The sequence below is a fragment of the Pelophylax lessonae genome, assembly GCF_965119305.1.
Source record: "Pelophylax lessonae genome assembly, chromosome: 13".
NCBI lineage: Eukaryota > Metazoa > Chordata > Amphibia > Anura > Ranidae > Pelophylax > Pelophylax lessonae.
This window is the reverse complement of record NC_138780.1, coordinates 53,894,022-53,914,869: the sequence shown is the minus strand read 5'-3', so window position 1 is coordinate 53,914,869 and position 20,848 is coordinate 53,894,022. Positions and strand designations below refer to the sequence as shown.

Genomic DNA, 20,848 nt, shown 5'->3' with positions numbered 1-20,848 from the left:
TTTTTTTTTTTTTTTTTTTTGTGCGGGACTGCAACATTGCGGCGGACAGATCGGACCCTTGACTGACATTTTTGACACTTTTGGTGGGGACCAGTGACATTACTACAGTGATCATTGCTAAAAATATGCACTGTTACTGTAATAATGATATTGGCAGGGGAGGGGTTAACAGTATGGGTGATCAAGGGGTTATATGTGAGCCTAGGGGAGTGATGCTAACTGTGGGGGGGGGGGGGGGGGACGTGGTTTCTGAAATGACTATAAAGACACGTGATCCTATATAGAAGGATCACATGGGCTCTATGATCATTTCAGGGAGAAGAACAGTCAGCTGTGTTTACAACAGCTGACCATTCTTCTCTCTCAGTGGGGAACGCTCGTGGGTGTCAGGCGGCAATCTGAGCCGCCTGCCCGCTGCATCGGCTTCCTCGCTGTGGGGGGGGGGGGGGCGTGCCAGCGCGTGCTCGCCCCCTAGCCTCCCAAAAGCGAGCGCCATACATGTACGGCAATTCACCTGGGAGCGGCTGCCTGCCGCAGTACATCTACGGCGGGTGGTCGTGTAAACTGGTTAATGTCTAAACCACTGGCAACAAAAGTGAGAACACCCCTAAGTAAAAAAGTCCAAATTGGGCTCAGTGTCAATATTTTCTGTGGTCGCCATTGTTTTCCAGCACTGCCTTAACCCCCTTGGTCATGGCGTATACGAGAGCTTCGCAGGTTACCACTGGAGTCTTCTTTCACACCTCAATGCCGACATCACTGAGCTGGTGGATGTTGGAGACCTTGCGCTCCTCCACCTTCCGTTTTTGAGGATGCCCCACAGATGCTCAATAGAGTTTTTAGGTCTGGAGACATGCTTGACCAGTCCATCACCTTTACCCTCAGCTTCTTTCGCAAAATAGTGGTCGCCTTGGAGGTGTGTTTAGGGTCGCTGTGTTGGAATATTGCCCTGCAGCCCAGTCTCCGAAGGGACGGGATTATGCTCTGCTTCAGTATGTCACAGTACATGTTGGCATTCATGGTTCCCTCAATGAACTATAGCTCCCAAGTGCCGGAAGCACTCATGCAGCCCCAGACTATGACAGTCCCACCACCATGCTTGACTTTAGGCAAGATACACTTGTCTTTGTACTCCTCACCTGGTTGCCGCCACACACGCTTGAGACCACCTGAACCAAGTAACTTTATCTTGGTCTCATCAGACCACAGGACATGGTTTCATGTAATCCATGTCCTTAGTCTGCTTGTCTTCAGCAAACTGTTTGCGTTCTTTCTTGTGCATCATTTTTAGAAGAGGCTTCTTTCTGGGATGACAGCCATGCAGACCAAGTTGATGCAGTGTGCGTGCGGTGTATGGTCTGAGCACTGACAGGCTGACCCCCCCCCCCCACCCCTTCAATAACTGCAGCAATGCTGGCAGCACTCATACGTCTATTTCCCAAAGAAAAACTCTTGATATGATGCTGAGCATGTGCACTTAACTTCTTTGGTTGACCATGGCAAGGCCTATTCTGAGTGGAACCTGTCCTGTTAAACTGCTGTATGGTCTTGGCCACCGTGCTGCAGCTCAGTCTCAGGGTCTTGGCAATCTTCTAATAGCATAGGCCATCTTTATGTACAGCAACAATTCTTTTTTTTTTTTTTTTTTTTTTAGATCCTCAGAGTTCTTTCTGTGAGAGCGATAACACAAAATTTAACATACCTGCTCCCCATTCGCGCCTGAGATCTTGTAACACTGAGTCACATGACACTGAGGAGGGAAAATGGCTAATTGGGCCCAATTTGGACATTTTCACCTAGGGGTGTACTCACTTTTGTTGCCAGCGGTTTAGACAATAATGGCTGTCGAGTTATTTTGAGGGGACAGCAAATTTACACTGTTGTACAAGCTGTACACTCACTACTTTACATTGTAACAAAGTGTAATTTCTTCAATGTTGTCACCATAAAAAGACATAATGAAATATTTACAAAAATGTGAGGGGTGTTCTCACTTTTGTGAGATACTGTAGCATGTACATACCAAAAATGACACCCCAAAATACATTTTGCCACTACTTCTGAGTATGGCGATACCACATATGGGACTTTTACACTGCCTGGTCACATACAGAGGCCCGACATGCAAGTAGCACCTCACGTTTTTGAAGGCCCTTCATATTTCTAATGCATAGCATGTACATACCAAGAATTACACCCCAAAATAACATTCCGCTGTGCAAAGGGTAAAAAAAGATGACCTGTGGTTTTAGTAGTGCAGTTGTCCACAGGGGAGCATTGGTCCAGGCAACAGGCAGGGACGTGGTCAGCCACAGTGAACAGAATTGTCCAAGCAGCAGGAATGAATGTTGTCCATAGTCAGTACAGGCAGGGATACTGTCCATATACAGTCCAGGGTCCGTGCAGGTAGAGATATTGCCAGCAGTGCCAAAATATTAGTCCTGGTAGTAGGCAGGAACGTGGTCCATAGAACGGGTAGCAGGCCAGGAAAAAATGAGGACAGGGGTAGAGGCTTCTCCCACCCAAATCTCTTTGAAGTCTCCATTCTCCAGACCCTTATCTGGGAATGAGAAAACCAAAACATTTTTCTTCATCCAGAAAAACAAGAAGGCAGCGGTATGTACAGTTTTTAGTGCAGTGACATAAGGGTTGGGTGTGGAGGTAAATGACAGGAATTGAGAATTATGTTTACAATACTTCACTAATAATGTAGAGAAGTATGGTAACAGTGGAAACGGTCACCTATACAGAAGGCTGGTTGGGAAGGACACTGGGGACAATAATACGTGGTGTCTCTTCTAACTCCTCCTCTGGAGCGCACCTGGCATTTCTTCTGATGTTTTCGGCATGTTTCACAGTGGGGGAGTCTCGTAGAGTCTGCTCACTGAATCTGAGCGAATGCTTTCTGGTGGGTCTTCAGGGTACAAAGGGGTGGTGATAATTTCTTCTTGGAAGATAGGATACAGGGGTCTGGGTAGATATAAATAAATAAATAAATAAATATTATAAATGGCTAAACTGAACCAAAAAATTTAGTCATTCTAGTGACCCCAGACTGGCCTCGCTGGTCTTGGTACGCAGACCTGGTAAGGTTGGTCGCCGATGCTCCTTTGAGGATTTCTCTCATGGAAGATTTGCGGTCTCAAGGGCCAATCTTCCATCCTGCTTTACAGTCGCCGGCTTTAATGGCGTGGCTGTTGAAAGCCAGGTATTGAAGGATAGAGGTCTTTCTGACTCTGTGATTCCTACACTGTTGAAGGCCAAGTCTACTTCTAGGAAGATCTATCATCGTACATTTCAATGTGTGAATCGTTGAAAGTGCATCCTCGCTTGTTTTCTGGAGCTAGGGTTTTGACTTTTCTTCAAAAATGGGTTGAACAGCGTTTTGGCTTTGGGCACTATCAGACCAAGTGTCGGCTTTCGCTGTGTTTTTCCAATGTCCTTTAGCTACACATGCCCTGATTCACACTTTAATTCAGGGGGTGCGTCATATGGCGCCTCCGAGACGATCCCCGTTACCTCCTCCGTGGGATCTGAATTTGGTGTTATCGGTTCTTCAAATAACTCCTTTTGAGAACATTAGGGCGATTCACCTGCTTACATTATCTCAGAGGGTTGGCTTTTTGGTGGCTGTCACTTCTGCCTGCAGGGTGTCTGAACTGACGCCGTTATCATGCAGTTCACCTTATCTGGTGGTCCACAGAGATAAAGTGGTACTTCGACCTAATCAGTCATTTCTTCCTAAGGTGGTTTCTGATTTCCATTCGAATGAAGACCTTGTGCTGCCTTGACTCTGTCCTAAGCCCAAGCATCCCAAGGAAATTGCTTTGCATTCTTTGGATGGGGTTCAGGCAATAGAGTTTACCTGGTGGCTACTGAATCTTTCCGGAAATCAGACTTTTTGTCCTTACCGAAGGACCTCGAAAAGGATTGGCTGCATCTGCTGCGACCATATCCAGATGGATCAGGCAGACCTTGGTTCAGGCTTATTCACTGAAGGGTCGGGTTCCTCCTTTCCCGGTGAAAGTGCATTCTACTAGAGCGCTGAGTGCCTCTTGGGCTTTTCGCCATCAGGTGTCAGTGATGCAAGTTTGCAAGGCGGTAACATCATCAGTGCACACGTTTACAAAATTCTACATGTGTTGGCATCTTCGGATGCCTATTTTAGCCACAAGGTTTTGCAGGTTGTTGTTGTTTTAAAGATCTTTTTTTCTCTTTGTGGTTGTATACTTTTTTTCTAGGTGAGCTCCAGTTGTTCCTGGTTGAGATCCTTGTTACCTGGTTGGCTACGTTTAGCCTTTGGGAATTTACGTTCTTCTGTGCGTACTTTTTTTTTTTTTTTTTTATCACCCCCCTCATGAAAATACGTCCCAATGGCTAAAGAAGATATGAAGCTGCGTCTGTCAATGAACCATTGAGAGACCTGGATTTTTGTCTTACCGTAAAATCCTTTTCTCTGAAGTTCATTGAGAGACGCAGCACCTGCCCCTCTATGAGTGGAATGGGGTTGTTCTCTTCTAAACACTGCTTGCAACGAAACTAAGGGCTGTAGTAGAATGTGTGGGGTTATGCCTGCAGGGACAGCCCCATGGGCATAGTGAAAGATTTTTCCTGCCTAGTGTCTTATTCCTGATGGGAGGAGCATAACCCAATTTTGAAAGAAGATCTGAAGCTGCGCCTGTCAATGAACTTCAGAGAAAATAATTTTCTCTAGCGCTCATTGACAGACGTAGTCCTCGGTGATACACCACCTTCGGGTTATGTTGCCTCCACAGGAGCAGGACTAGACAGGAAATTAAAAAGCTCTGGCCACACCCTAGGGGCAGTCCCAGAGGGTATATCCTCTCTCTCTCTCTCTGCCTCAGCAAATCAGTTATTTTCTGTCTAGTTAGGAGTAAGGACCTAGATACCTTGCTGGGATCTTCGGTCCTGGCAAGATTTTTTTCTTAAAGGATTTTTTAGACAGCTTTTTTTCTCCAGTGTTCCTGTGAGATCTTCAAGCAAGAAAGCTGAACTGGGCGACGGGCTGGATGTTGAGATCCGGTGGTCACCCCAGTTCAGCCTACGAGCGCGTGCAGGCCATAGCTCCGCGCTGGGTCGGCCGCGACAAAGTCCCATTAAAGGACTGACCCCGCGAGTTAAACGTCTCGCTGAAACGCCAAAGACCATGAGTCACGGCGTCCATATCGGTCGACAGCCCTCCCGCCCCGGTGGAGAGGGGTACTGTCAGGAGTTGGTGCCCGCCTGGTTCCGGTATGGTGAGTAGTATGTTCCCCCTTTTCCCCTGACGGGTCTTGTGGTGAACGCGGGCCCCTCTCTGTATGGTAAGATAGAGTCCCTCTCTATCCTATAAATGACACAGATCCTCCTACTTTGAGTGTGATTTTATGTGCAAAAAGCCAGGAGGCTTGGTTTGGGAGCTAACAATCTAATTGTATACATGTTAAAAAGATTATAATCTGTGGCATTCTGGGAATCTTATGGTGATAAGAATAAGCTACCTACCAGTCAGAAGCCACGGACATGTAGACTGCCTTCCTAATCAGATCTCCAGCTATTAGCAGGCCTCCCGAATGGCCATGCGGTCCGCCAGGGCCGGTACCGCCAACCACGCCAAATCCCCATGCAGAGAGAGTGTTGTGTGCCCTGCAGCACACCGCTATTCAGTACAGGCCGCCGCCATTTTTTTTTTGCTGGATCGCACGAGCCGCCATTTTGGCGTAGCCTCGTGTCTCCAGCATGGGGGCGGCCATGTTTGAGGTGATCCAAACACCTCGTGGAGCTAGGGGAGGCGCCGGAAGGCGTGCAGAGGGGCGGAGCCGCCTCCTTTCTTCCTGGGCAGCCAGCCAAAAGGCTTCCTGTTTGTCAAGACAGCGCTGTAACCTGTTGCAGTTAAACTCTGAGCATCAAGTGGTGAGCCTGGGGGTCTATCTCTCTCTCTCGATCGATAGGGATCCCTAGCAGGTAACACTAAGGGGCTTTTTGTGGCGCTGGGGGTCTGAAAAAAAAAAAAAAAAAAAAAAAAGAAAAAAAAAAAAAAGTTTTTTATTATCCAGGAAGTGACTGGAATTATCATGGACCCTGCCACACATATTCCCCCACCTGTTTCCCTCGAGGGGGCCACGGGACCCGCCGGTGCACAGAGTGTAGAGTCATTTACAGCAATTTTGGAGTCTATGGTGGCTCGGGTGGAGGCGGCCTGTCAGGGACGGGGGTCAAGGAAGCGACCCCCGCCTACCCCTATACTATCTGACACCTCTGACTCTGATTCAGAGATGGTCACTGCAGTTGCAGGTTCCTCTGCAAAGGCTGTTATCCCAGGTAAAGCCCCCTCAGACAGTGAGGAGGACGCTTCTTCTCCTGCTATAATTCAGGAAGAAGCATTGGTGGACGCACTAGTTGTGGCAGTGCAGGAAACCTTAAAACTTGAGGCTTTACCGGCAGAGGCAACTGAAACAGAGATTCCTTTTGGTACTAATAAGCCCATCAAAACGGTGAAGGTTTTTCCTGTACCCAAATGTTTCGGTAATCAGATTAAAGGAGAATGGGAGCATTCTAAACGTACCTTTACTATTTCCAAGCGTATTGCTAGACGCTATCCGTTTGAGGAATCCATCATTAAGAAATGGACGGTACCACCAGTGGTGGATCCACCTATTTCCAGGCTGAATAAAGCCACGGTTATCCCAGTGGAGGACACTTCGTCCTTTAAGGATCCGGTGGATCGAAAGATGGAAGCAGAGTCCCGCACCATCTTCTCTCTGATAGGGTCAGCATTTAGACCAGTAATTGTTATTGGTCTAGTTTCCCAAACACTTACGGAATGGGCGAAAATGGTACGCCAAGACCTTAGGGGAAAAGATATTCCCCAGGAAACATCTGATTTGATGGAACAGATTATACAAGGGCTACAGTTTATCTGTGACGCAGCCTTGGACACTACTCCCTTATTAGGGCATGCATCTATGTCAGCGGTGATCCTCAGACCTGTGCTGTGGTTAAAATGCTGGTCAGCTGACCTAGGTTCCAAAAAGACCTTGACAAATCTCCCTTTTCAGGGGAATCGTCTATTTGGGGCCAACCTAGATGAAATCATCAAGGATGCCACTGGGGGCAAGAGCACTTTTTTGCCACAGGCTGCTAAAGCTAAGGGACCTCGCAACAAGCGAGGACCTTTCTTTACCGCCCATAAAGGGCGCCCGGCTGGTACTAGCGGGAAAGGCAAGACTCCTCCAGGAGGGTTCAAGAAGGGCTGGTCGGACAAGCAGAGGACCAACCCAGCCAAACCCGAAGCAAAGGAGTACACAGCCTGAAGGTGCGCCCCCACCCGGTTTCAGGGTGGGGGGACGTTTTCACCGGTATTCAGGACATTAGATCGAGCTTCAACCACTACTACCGGTGCGATTCTTCCCTTCCAACATTTAAGTACTACAGGAAGCGGTAGTTACCGTTCCCTGAATAGATCTTTTCCTTTACCTTTTCCTAAGATCAGTCCCTATACCTCACAGGAATCGGATCTGGTTGACCAGATAGGCCAAGTAGCCTCTAGTCGGGTGACTTCGGTCCCTGAGGTTCAACCAGAAAAGATCACCCTTCCTGATAACAATCAGGTATCTGATAAATGTGTGGGAACAGAAAACGACCAGACTTTCTCGGATGGTCGGGGCCAGATACCTCTAGGGACGCCTGGTTCAGATTCTATCAGCGCCAGTGGTCCTAGAAATTTTAGGCTGGCCTCCTCAAGCCGGCCTGGCCGACTTGGACATGCTAGTCACAGACGTTCCGTGGGAACTTCGTCTCAGGGAGTGTCTGTGGTCTCAAGGACCAATTTACCATCATGCTTTACAGTCGCTGGGTTTAATGGCCTGGCCATTGAGACCCAAGTACTGAAGGACAGAGGTTTGTCTACTTCAGTCATTCCTACCCTTATTAAAGCAAGGAAAGCGACTTCCAGCAAGGTCTATTATCACACATGGAAGACTTATATTGCGTGGTGCGAATCTTTAGGATTTCCTCCACGTACCTATTCGGTGACTCGAATATTGGCCTTTTTGCAACAAGGGGTTGAGCAGAAGCTAGCCTTGAGCACCATCAAGGGTCAAGTTTCAGCATTAGCAATCTTCTTTCAGAAACCTTTAGCTACCAAGTCCTTGGTGCGGAATTTCATCCAGGGGGTGCGGCACCTGGCTCCTCCAGTCCGCGCGCCCTTACCGCCCTGGGATCTTAATTTGGTTTTGTCGGTTCTACAGAAACCTCCCTTTGAAAACATCAGGGAGATTCCCTTGCTTACTTTATCCCAGAAGGTGGCCTTCTTGGTGGCTATTACTTCTGCTCGCAGGGTGTCAGAACTGGCTGCATTATCATGCCAGTCCCCATACCTAGTGATTCATAGGGATAAGGTAGTACTTCATCCTAAGCCATCTTTTCTTCCTAAGGTGGTTTCAGATTTTCATCTGAATGAAGATATTGTACTACCTTCCTTGTGTCCTCAGCCCAAGCATCATCGGGAACATGCGTTGCATTCCTTAGATGTGGTTCGGGCAATCAGGGTATACCTGAAAGCTACGGAATCATTCCGTAAGACGGATTCACTTTTTGTGATCACGGATGGCCCCAGAAAGGGTTTGCCTGCATCTGCCGCAACCATTGCCAAATGGATTAGACAAACGGTGGTACAGGCTTATTCTATTAAGGGTCAGAGTCCTCCGTTCCCTGTTAGGGCGCACTCCACTCGAGCGCTCAGTACTTCCTGGGCCTTTCGCCATCAGGCATCAGTGGTCCAGGTATGTAAGGCGGCCACCTGGTCGTCGGTACATACCTTTACAAAATTCTATAATATTGATGTGACGGCATCGGCGGATGCCTCATTTGGCCGCAAGGTTTTGCAGGCCGCAATTTGAGGAGACCGGTGGTCTACCTCGAGGGTTTTTTTCTGTTTGAAGAAAAAAAAAAAAACATTTTTCTCTTTTTTGTTGAGTCTCATCATTAAGGATGAGCATTGTAAACTTCTAGTTGGCACCGGTTGGGCCTTCTAGATTGGGATTTGATTTCCATTTTCCCACCCCTCATTTGTGATACTGCTCTGGGACGTCCCGAAGGTGGTGTATCACCGAGGACTACGTCTGTCAATGAGCGCTAGAGAAAAATGGATTTTTGTAAAATCTTACCGTAAAATCCTTTTCTCTTAGCTCATTGACAGACGTAGTCCCCGCCCCTCTGTTTTTGAGTTGGGTTGGGTTAAAATCTCTAAAGACTGCTTTTTCACATAACTGATTTGCTGAGGCAGAGAGAGAGAGGATATACCCTCTGGGACTGCCCCTAGGGTGTGGCCAGAGCTTTTTAATTTCCTGTCTAGTCCTGCTCCTGTGGAGGCAACATAACCCGAAGGTGGTGTATCACCGAGGACTACGTCTGTCAATGAGCTAAGAGAAAAGGATTTTACGGTAGATTTTACAAAAATCCATTTTTTATCGTAAGACAAAAATCCAGTTTTTCTGCCGATTTTTTTTTAGCTGTGCTTTTCCATAGACTTGTATTGAGTTCCGCAGTTTTGGTGTGTTTTCTGAGAGCGCATCAAAAGTACCTGCATGCATGTACTTATGGTGCGCTTTTAAAAAAAATGCAGCAAAACCAGGGGGCATAATAGAAGTCTATGAAAAAGCGCAGCTATTATGTCCTGTGGTTTTGGTGGGCTTTCAAAAAGCGCACCAAAAGTCCTGTAAGCAAGTACTTTTGGTGCACTCTCAGAAAGGACACTAAAACATGGTACAGAATAGATGTTTATGGGAAGTGCTACAGCCAAAGCACAGCAGATCAGCGTAAAGCCATCTTAAAGAAAATTGCTTGAAAGAAAAATTACATTGTACAAGGACACAGCATTTCTGACAAGGTATCAAAAGGTATTTTTCTGTACTTGCTGAGTTTGTGGCCTTAAACAGAAAACTAATGCTCTAACCATATCGAAGGACTGTTAAGCTGCACTATTTTACATCTTTGTTCTTGGGGTTTGATATACTTTAAAACTTACCAAGGAAGACCTTGTGAGTTTTGCTTAGCACAGCAGAAAGTGATAAGTTATTAATGTATAGGTTTTTTTAAAGGAATCAATTTTAAAGGATAGTGGAAATAATACTTTTTTTTTTTTTTTTTTTTCTCCTATGTATTTTCTTATTGATAGACTGCAAATGGAAATGTGGAAGCGAAAGTCGTCTGTTTCTATAGGAGAAGAGATATATCCAGTACTCTTATCTCTTTAGCAGACAAACATGCAAGTAAGTAAAATAGAATTCCATTTGGAGGCAGTTACTGCAACGTGCAACAAAGTTTTATTTATTTATATCTAAAAATATGTATAGATGGATAGATTAGTAAGTACACACACACAAAAATAATGGCACCCCTGCTTTTCTGTCAGATAATGCACCACTGGAGAAACAAGCCAAATCTGACACATTCCACGCAAAACTTCAAAAAATTTACAAAATTATTGGCACCCTCAATTTTATATTTGGTAGCACACCCCTTGGAAAAAAATAACTGAAATCATTCGCTGTCTGTAACCATCAATGAGTTTCTTACACATCTCTACTGGAATTTTGGACCACTCTTCTCTCACCAACTGCTCCAGGTCGCTCAGATTGAAAGGGTTCCTTTTCCCAACTGCTGTTTTGACATCTCTCCACAGGTGCTCTATGGGATTTAGATCTAGACTTATTGCTGGCCAGTTCAGTACTCTCTAGCGCTTAGTCTTAAACCTTTTTTGAGTTCTTTTTGATGTGTGCTTTGGGTCATTGTCCTGCTGTAAGAACCATGGCTTTTGATGGGAGAGCCAGCTTTCTGACACTGGGCCATACATTGCACCCCAGAATTCTTTGGTATTCTTTAGATTTCATATTGCCTTTCACACTGTCACACTGTCAAGACAGTCAAGTGTCTGAAGCAGCAAAGCAACCCCAAAACATCAGTGAACCTCCATCATGTTTGACTGTAGGGAGTGTATTCCTTTCTTTAAAGGCCTCATTTGTTTTTCTAAATCCGGTAGAATGATGGGCTTTACCAAAAAGCTGTAGTTTCTGTTTAGTCTGTCTACAGCACATATACAGGTGCATATTATAAAGTTAGAATGTCACCAAAAAGATAATGTATTTCAGTAATTTCCAATTGTTAAACTCGTATATTTTATATAGATGCTTTACACACAGAGTGACATATTTGAAGCATTGCTTTTTTTTAATTTTGATGATTATGGCTTACAGCTAGTGAAAGCCCAAAATTCAGTATCTCGGAAAACTAGAATATTACATAAGACTAATGAAAAAATGATTTTTTATACAGTGTACAATGTAGTTTTGAAGTTGATGGCAGAAACACTTCTCAAAAATGTTGATAGAGCAACTAAAAGCTGGCAAAGTAAGTGGTACTAGCAAGGACGAGCTGAAATAACATTTTGAAACTACTTTGGTTATTTGTCAGCAGATCAGTAAATAATTGGGACTAAAAAGATCTTTTTATAAAGTCAGTGTGTCTCAAAAGTAAAGATGGGTAGAGATTCACCAATCATCTAAAAATGTAAAATTGAAAAGACTTAACATATCATCTAAAGTACATATTATCAAAAGATTCCAAGAATTTTGAAGAAATCTCTAAGCTAAGCATTATAGATAAGGTTGAAATGCAATATTGGATGCCCTTTGGGCCTTCAGACGGCTCTGCATTAAAAACAGGCAGGATTCTGTGATGGACATCACTACTGCATGGGCTCAGGAACATTTCCAAAAATCACTGTCTGTGAACACAGTTTGTCATGCTATCCAAAAATGCAAATTAGAAGATCTATCATGCAAATAAATGAAAAGCCATATCAAAATATGATCCAAAAACACTGCTGACTTCAAAAGTCATTTAACCACTTGAGGACCGGACCTTAAACAGTAGAGTTAGCCCAATTTTTTTCTATCATGTCAAAGATAATGTTACGCCGAGTAAATACCCAACATGTCATGCTTAAAAATTGCACATGCTCGAGGAATGACGACAAACATTGGTACTTAAAAATCCTCAAATTTCTACAGGTTACCAGTTTAGAGTTAGAGGAGGTCTAGGGCTCAAATTATTGCTCTTGCTCGAACGATCGCAGCGATACCTCACATGTTTGAACACTGTTTACATAATTTGGCGCGACTTGCGTATGCATACGCTTCTGCGCGTGAGCAAACGGGGACAGGGCGCTTTAATTTATTTTTTTTTTTCCTATTTATTTTCTTCTTTTTTTTTTTTGATCACTTTTATTCCTGTTACAAGGAATGTAAACATCCCTTGTAATAGAAATAAGCATGACAGGATCTCTTTTTTAAAAATTTGGGTTCAAAAAGACACCAAATCTCACATTTACACTAAAAAAGAAAAAAATAATTTTTTTCATTAAGGGAAAAAAAAAATGGGCTGTGTAAACCCGTTGCTAGGAAGCCACTTATGACGTCGCTCCGGTCCCCCAAAGCCATAGAGTCGAGTGAGGGCCATCTTGCCCTCACTCGACTTTATGCCGGAGAGGAGAGCGGACCGGATGATTTTTCCCTGCTACCGACGGCTCCAGTAAGTTGGGAAAACGATCGGGGGGGGGGGGAGGGGCATAAAGGTGATCCTACAGGGAATCTGCCGTTGGGACCACCCTTATGTTAACCACTTAAGCCCCGGAGGATTTGGCTGCTAAAGGACCAGGGGTTTTTTTGCGATTTTTTTTTTTTTTTTTTACTGCGTGACTTTAACGGACAATTGCGCGGTCGTGCGACGCTGTACCTAAACGAATTTGACGTCCTTTTTTTCCCACAAACAGAGCTTTCTTTTGGTGGTATTTGATCACCTGTGCGATTTTTTGATCACGCGCTATAAACAAAAAAAGAGTGTAAATTATGCAAAAATAACAATATTTTTCACATTTTTTTATATGAAATTCCCCCCAAAAAAAAGTAAAAATCAAAATTTTTTAACATTTTTCGGCCAATTTGTTTTATGCTACCTATGTTTGGTAAAAAAAATCGCAAAAAGCGTATTTTGATTGGTTTGCGCAAAAGTTATCGCGTTTACTAACAAAGGGAAAGATTTTTGTCATTTTTGGTGTTTTTTTTTTTTAACGCGTAATGGCGGCGATCTGCGATTTTTTTTTCGGTACTGCGACATTGCGGCGGACAGATCGGACCCTTGACTGACATTTTTGACACTTTTAGGGTTACCAGTGACATTACTACAGTAATCAGTGCTATACATATGCACTGTTACTGCAAAAATGACACTGGCAGGGAAGGGGTTAACTTTATTGGACAGGGAGGGGTTAAGTGTGTCCTAGGGGCGTGCTTCTAACTGTGTAGGGACATTCCTATTGGTGTAAAAGCAAAGATCCACCGTTCTACATAGTAGAACGGACAGATCTTCACTTTTACACAGGGAGAACTGACAGGCAGCTTGTTTACACAAGCTGCTCTGTCTTTCTCCCTTCACAGGAGCGATCGCAGTGTGACTGGCGGACATCGAGTCCGCCGGTCACACGCACTGACTTGCCTGTGAACGAGCCGCGGCGGGCGCGCGCCTCGGCGGGCGCGCGCCCGCCCGCGATAGGCTCGCAAGTCAGTGACAGGCGAGTGACGTACCGATACGTCACTCTGCCTGGCCGGGGCTGACCGCCGCAGTATATAGTCGTGCGGCGGTCGGCAACCGGTTAAAGCAGACTGCCCACCGTTTCAAAAAATACCGGGGGTTATGGCAGCGATCTGCTGCCATAACCCCGGTATTTAACGTCAAAGTACCGACGTGAATACACGGTGAGCGGTCCGTAAGTGGTTAAAATGGTCTGTGGAAAACTGTTCTGTGGTCAGACTAATCAAATTTTTGCATTCTTTTTGGCAGCTATGGGCGCTGCATCCTCTGGACTAAAGAGGAGAGGGATCTAATGGCTTTGGTAACAGCACTCCATTCGAAAGCTTGCTTCTATGATGGTATGGGAGGTGCATTTGTGCGAATGGAATGGGTGACTTGCACGTCTGGAAAGGAGCCATCAATGCTGAAAGATATATATCCAAGTTTCAGAGCAACCTAAGCTCTCGTTCAGATGTCTTTTTCAAGGAAGGCCTTGCATATTTGAGCAGGACAATTCCAAACCGCACTGCGTCTATGACAATAGCATGGCCTCATAGTTGAAGTCTGGGTGCTTAACTAGCCTGCCTGCAGTCCAGACTTTTCGACAATTGAAAATATTTGACTACTCTTGAAATGAAAAATACGACAAAACTGTTGAGCAGTTAGAACCCTACAGCGGACAAGAATAGGATAAACATTCCTCGCTCCAAACTCCAGCAACTGGTCACCTCCGTTCCCAGACATTTACAGAGTAGTTATGCTCTGCTCTTATTTGCGTTTTGTGTTTTTTGTTTTGTTTCACTTTGGGATTGCATTAAGGCTCCATGCACACAGGGCGTCATAAAAACGAGCTCCAAAGCTGTTTCTTGACGCCGGGAAAAAGCAGCTGTAAAAACGTGCTTTCAGTAGCTTTTTCCATTAGCGTTATTGCACGTTTGGCCATGTAGCTTTTAGCAGCGTTTTTTTCTGCCTCCATTCAAAATCAATAGATCCCTATGGGAGCCTATTGATGCGAGTGGAAGTCGCACCGCAAGTCGGATTAGGATGATCCGACTTGCGGCGCGACCTGCGCTGTGAGAATCTTGAGGGGGAACTCAACGCCAAAATGGGGGAAAGAAAACGGCGTGGGGTTCCCCCCCCAGGTTCCAAACCAGGCCCTTTGGGTCTGGTATGGAATTTGAGGGTAGCCCCATGCCGAAAAAACGGCGTGGGGTCCCCCCCAAAATCCATACCAGACCCTTATCCGAGCATGCAGCCCGGCAGGCAAGGAAAGGGGAGGGGACGAGCGAGCGGCCCCACCCCCCTGGACCATACCAGGCCACACGCCCTCAACATGGGGGGGTGTGGGTGCTTTGGGGCAGGGGGGGCTCTGCACCCCCCCCACCTCAAAGCACCTTGCCCCCATGCTGATGAGGACAAGGGCCTCATCCCCACAACCCTGGCCGGTGGTTGTGGGGGTCTGCGGGCAGGGGGCTCATCAGAATCTGGAAGCTCCCTTTAACAATGGGGCCCCGCAGACCCCTGGTCCCCCTCCCTATGTGAATGGGTATGGGGTACACTGCACCCCTACCCATTCACCCCATAAAGGGCAGTGTATGTAAATAACGACCGGAGACATTTTGAAAAGTTTATTAAAAATCTTCATCCGGTCTTCTCCGCTCCCATACCCATTCACATAGGGAGGGGGTCCGGGATCTGGGGGGCCCCCTTGTTAAAGAGCTCCCTGCCCCAAAGCACCCACACCCCCCCATGTTGAGGGCGTGTGGCCTGGTATGGTCCAGGGGGGGTGGAGCCGCTCATCCCCTCCCCTTTCCTGGCCTGCTGGGCTGCATGCTCGGATAAGGGTCTGGTATGGATTTTGGGGGGGACCCCACGCCGTTTTTCAGCGTGGGGCTACCCTGAAATTCCATACCAGACCCGAAGGGCCTGGTTTGGAATCTGGGGGGAACCCCACACCGTTTTTTCCCCATTTTGGCGTGGAGTTCCCCCTCAAGATTCTCACAGCGCAAGTTGGATCATCCTGATCCGACTTACGGTGCGACTTCCATTCAAATCAATAGGCTCCCATAGGGAACCATTGATTTTTGAATGGAAGAAAAAAAAACGTACAACGTGGCTTAACGCACGTTAAGCAACGTTATTCAGCCTTTAGCAGCGTCGGACGTTTTTACAGCTTGACGCTGCAGCTCCAGAAAGCACAGTTCCTGGGTTTTTTTTGGAGCTGTAAAACGCCTATGCCACTTGGAGCTCCTAAAAGCTCTATGTGTGCATGAGGCCATAGAATAACATGGATGGGCGTTCTGCAGCTGCAAAAAAAAACGTCTGACGCTGCTAACAGCAGCTTCAAAAACGTTCAGTGTGCATGAGGCCTAAAAGGGGACACGCGCACATTTATTTTTCTTTTATTTGCAAAGTGTTTGGAGAGGATGCTACACCATTGTAAACATGTTTTTATCCCATCTTTGAGAGATGTTGCTGCCATTCATTTCAAAATTACAGTAAACCCCCCCCCCCCTCCATCGCGGGGGTTACGTTCCGATTCCGAACCCACCCGCGAAAAGTGCAAATCCGCAAATTAGAAAAACCCTATTAAAATACACTGTAGGCTTTTTTTTTTTTTTTTTTTTTTTTTACTGTCACTGTACTTTTAAAACTTTTAGGTCTTTAAACACACTTTTAAAACAATAGAATCTAATTTAAACACATAAAAGATACTGAGAGACAGAGCAAGAGCTATGGAAAACACAAAAATATTTAATTTTCAATGATTTATATAGTAAAATAACATTACAGAAAAAAAACGCAATATACCGGGACCGCAAAAACTGAACCGCGATGCAGCGAGGGTTTACTGTACTTTTTTTTTTTTTTTTTTCCTTAAACTGTTCAGTTTAACCACTTAAGCTCCAGAAAATATTCCCCCTTTTTTTGACCAGGCTGTTTTTTGCTATTCAGCACTGCACTACTTTACCTGGTAATTGTACGGTCATGCAACGCTGTACCCAAACAAAATTTATACCCATTTTTTTTTCACACATTAGTTTTCCTTTGGTAGTATTAGATCACCTTTTTTTGTGATATAAATGGGGAAAAAAGCAAAACATTTTGAAAAAAGAAAACCATATTTCTCCATTGTCCATTGACAGACGCAGCTCTTTTGCTTCTTAACCATTGGGTTATGTGCCATCTACAAGAGAAAGTACTAGGTAGTGAGAAAAATTCACTGACATGCCTACAGGGGGCTGTCCATTCCAGCATAACCCCCACACACACTCTACCACAAGACATTTTCTTGCTGCCTAGTGAAGGAGTAGCACCTAGGTTTTCTGCTGGGACTTCGGTCTCAGTTTTTTATTCTTTTAAGAATATTTCTGTTTGTTTCTTTACTCACTATCGCTAGCCAGTGTCGGAGATCCTCCTGGTGAACTACTTTGGCTTCCTTCCTGGGGACTGTGAACAGGTTTGAGTAGAAACCCTGAAAATGTTTCAAACTCTGAAATGGGACAATCACCCCTCGAAGGAACAGGTCCTGTACCGCCCCATTACAGACCCTGTAAGCGGGCTGGGGGACAGGTGCAGGTTGAAAGGAAAAAACCTTGCCGAGGGACAAGAAGGAAACTCCATCTTGTAGCCGGACCAAATGACTTTGTGGACCCACTTGTCTTGCACCAGGGAAGTCCACGAGTCCGGAAACCAGCGAAAATGTCCCCCCCCCACCCCTCCTCCTAAGGAGCCTTGTCCGCAGGTCTGGAGAAGCCCGCTCACGTCTTGCCAGACCAGGTTCATTTGGATCCGCCAGAGGAGGCCCTGAAAGGCTTAGAGCCCTTGTCAGTCGACCTTGAGGGATGAAAACTTGTGAGCCAAGAAGGAAGGTCCACGTCTACGACGAGGTTCCTTGCCCTTGGTAGCCTGCAGAAGAAAGGTACTCTTTCCCCCCCGTGAGATGTCATCCAGGGTAGCTCCAAACAGGTGATCTCCTTTTGAAAGGGAAAATCAGTCAAGGCATTTTTAGAAGTCTGGTCCGCAGACCAGCATTTGAGCCAAAAGACACGTTGAAGGACCGCCGCCAAAACAGAGAGGCGAGCCATCAGGGGAGTCGCGTCCAAAGAGGCATCACAGATAAACTGCAGCCCCTGAACCAGCTGGTCCGCCAGCTCAGCAAAAGCAGGAGGGAGCTGTTCTCCCTCCAGGTCACGGCGTAGGAGCTTAGCCCACTCGGTCAGAGTTTGCGACACTAGGGCAATGGTAAATACCAGCCTCCTTGCCGAACCAGCTAGGGTGTACATAATGAGGGCCACAACCTCTGCCTTCCGGTCAGCCGGATCCTTAAAGGATGTGGACCCTTCCACCGGAATCTTGGTTGCCTTGTTTAATCTGGATACTGGAGGGTCCACCACTGATGGCACAGTCCACTTCTTAAGGGAGGACTCCTCATAGGGGTAATGCCAAGAAAAGCGTTTAGAGACTTCACGGTGAGGCTTTGGTCCTCCCCACTCTTTTGCGACAGTGCTGTCAAAATAGGCAGGGAAAAGAAATACCTTTTGCCGCTCTGGATGGCTTTTGGGTGCTAAACGGTACCTGTTGCAGCTTCAGCTGCATCCTCCATCTTTAGGGTGTCGCGCGCAGATACAATCAGTGTATCCACCAGCGCCTTTTCCTGTGCGGTCACAGACAGAGGAATCATCCTCCCGATCAGAGGATTCCAGGCGCCTGGTTACAGACACAGCAGGGTGACTCGTGTCTGTGGCAGCCGAATCAGATTCAGGATCAGGTGAGACAGATAAGGCAGGGGACGCTTTTTGCTAGCCCGTCACCCTCAAGCCGCCTCCACCCGGGACACAAGGGACTCCAGGACTGCTGTCATGGGATGGATGGTTGGGGCCAGGAGGGCCTTGCAGCCTTAGAGGGAATCAGGTGGGGAAACGTGCTCCAAAGACTTTGAGTCCCAAGGGGGACCCCACAAAAAAGTTTAACCCTGCTACAATCCCCACTGCGCTGGCAGCACCACCAGGTCATCAGGCAGCACCACCAGGTCATCAAGCACAAGGCAATGAGGATCTTGGCAAGGGTCCCCTACGCAAGATATAGAGCGGGGAAAAATCTGCGCTGGATACAAAATGGAACCCTCAAAATAAACAAAACAGCAGCTCACAGATGTAAAAAGTGCATGCAGCACTAGTAACAAAGTGGCATAACATATGTATAAAATACAAATTCAAACATACCACTGGTGGAAAAAAAGTGATAAAACTTGTATATAAATATAATAATGAACGTGCGTAAAAATCCAGAGTGTCCATATAATAAAGAAGTGAAAGCAATTTCCACTGATGAAGTAAAACCCTTTCCTTAGGAAAGATATCCCAAGTCCCAGCATGCAAATAAAACGAGTCTTCCCAGATCTTGATGGGTAAAGGCACCAACAAATGTGATAAAGGAAAAGAAAAATATATTATACAGTGAAGTATAACCCAGCTGCGCTCAACCTATAATGTGCACTAAAAAATGTCTCAAACTAGATTTTAAAACTATAAACAAATATATCAAATTAAGTGCTGATCAGTGATGAACTAAATAAGCAAAATGTGTTCATATTATTAATCCTGGAAAGGTGGAGTGCAATAAATGCAATAATTCAATAACACACAAAAGAAAGTCCCAAAAAAACAATCCAAATGAAATGGATAAAGGAGTCTCTAATGGGAATCTTTCCAGATGCACTCAAGCTCTTCAGTCCCTCCACCAAGACGCAGGACCACCCGGTGTGCACAAATGCTTACCAGAGCTCACAGACCCCTTAATTATAGGGGGTCAGTGTAGGCAGATCAAGTTGTGTACAGGACTGATGTTCAGAAACAGGTAACTGTCTGTAACCCGATATGATATTCACCACACTTAATCTTGCGGCCAAATACTGTGTTCCTCAGCGTATACAAGGCAGGACAGAAGGGGCTCACATATGGTATCCAGCGGACATGAACCTCACAGCAAAAATTCTGTATTCCTCAATTGTTATGCAAAAGAACAAGGGGCTCACATGGTGAAGTACATCAGCACGGGTTTATTCAAATAAAAGCAAATACACTTACATTCTCATAAGCAAAAAGCGCATATCAGATGTCACGGATCGTGGACTGCACGGTGGACGCCGCTTCCGCGTTCCAATTTGGTACCACCCGATCCCGGAAGTGACGTAGTAGCGTGGTTGCGATCAGAAGACCTGACGCGTTTCATCATCACGTAAGGCTGTCGTCATCAAGGGTCATATGATCGCAGTCACAACCATTCATATAAATAGCGGCAAGCCTCCTCTAGCAACCAATTCGCCTCCGCCAATACATTAAGGCCCTCCCAACCCGTAAGAGTTGTCCGCTGTTAATCAGATTACCCATGCCCACCCGGAAGAAGGGCAATAAATAACGTGGAAAACCAAATATGCCCTTAATTTGATTATATAAATACAGTGCCTTGCGATATTCGGCCCCCTTGAACTTTGTGACCTTTTGCCACATTTCAGGCTTCAAACATAAAGATATAAAACTGTAATTTTTTGTGAAGAATCCACAACAAGTGGGACACAATCCATGAAGTGGAACGAAATTTATTGGATATTTCAAACTTTTTTAACAAATAAAAAACTGAAAAATTGGGCGTGCAAAATTATTCAGCCCCCTTAAGTTAATACTATGTAGCGCCACCTTTTGCTGCGATTACAGCTGTAAGTCGCTTGGGGTATGTCTCTATCAGTTTTGCACATCGAGAGACTGAAATTTTTGCCCATTCCTCCTTGCAAAACAGCTCGAGCTCAGTGAGGTTGGATGGAGAGCATTTGTGAACAGCAGTTTTCAGTTCTTTCAACAAATTCTCGATTGGATTCAGGTCTGGACTTTGACTTGGCCATTCTAACACCTGGATATGTTTATTTGTGAACCATTCCACTGTAGATTTTGCTTTGTTTTGGATCATTGTCTTGTTGGAAGACAAATCTCCATCCCAGTCTCAGGTCTTTTGCAGACTCCATCAGGTTTTCTTCCAGAATGGTCCTGTATTTGGTTCCATCCATCTTCCCATCAATTTTAACCATCTTCCCGGTCCCTGCTGAAGAAAAGCAGGCCCAAACCATGATGCTGCCACCGCCATGTTTGACAGTGGGGATGGTGTGTTCAGGGTGATGAGCGGTGTTGCTTTTACGCCAAACAACGTTATGCATTGTTGCCCA

The 20,848-nt window shown here is 45.7% G+C and overlaps 1 protein-coding gene across 6 annotated transcripts in view; it reads left to right on the top strand.

The window, feature by feature from the left end:
- MTA1 (metastasis associated 1) overlaps positions 1 to 20,848 on the top strand; it is a 427,965-nt gene that overhangs the window by 46,170 nt on the left and 360,947 nt on the right. For all 6 annotated transcript variants that reach the window (XM_082242913.1, XM_082242912.1, XM_082242916.1 and 3 more), the window contains exon 3: positions 10,178 to 10,271. In XM_082242913.1, the coding sequence (XP_082099039.1) occupies positions 10,178 to 10,271 (94 nt within the window). The remainder of the gene's footprint in view (positions 1 to 10,177; positions 10,272 to 20,848) is intronic.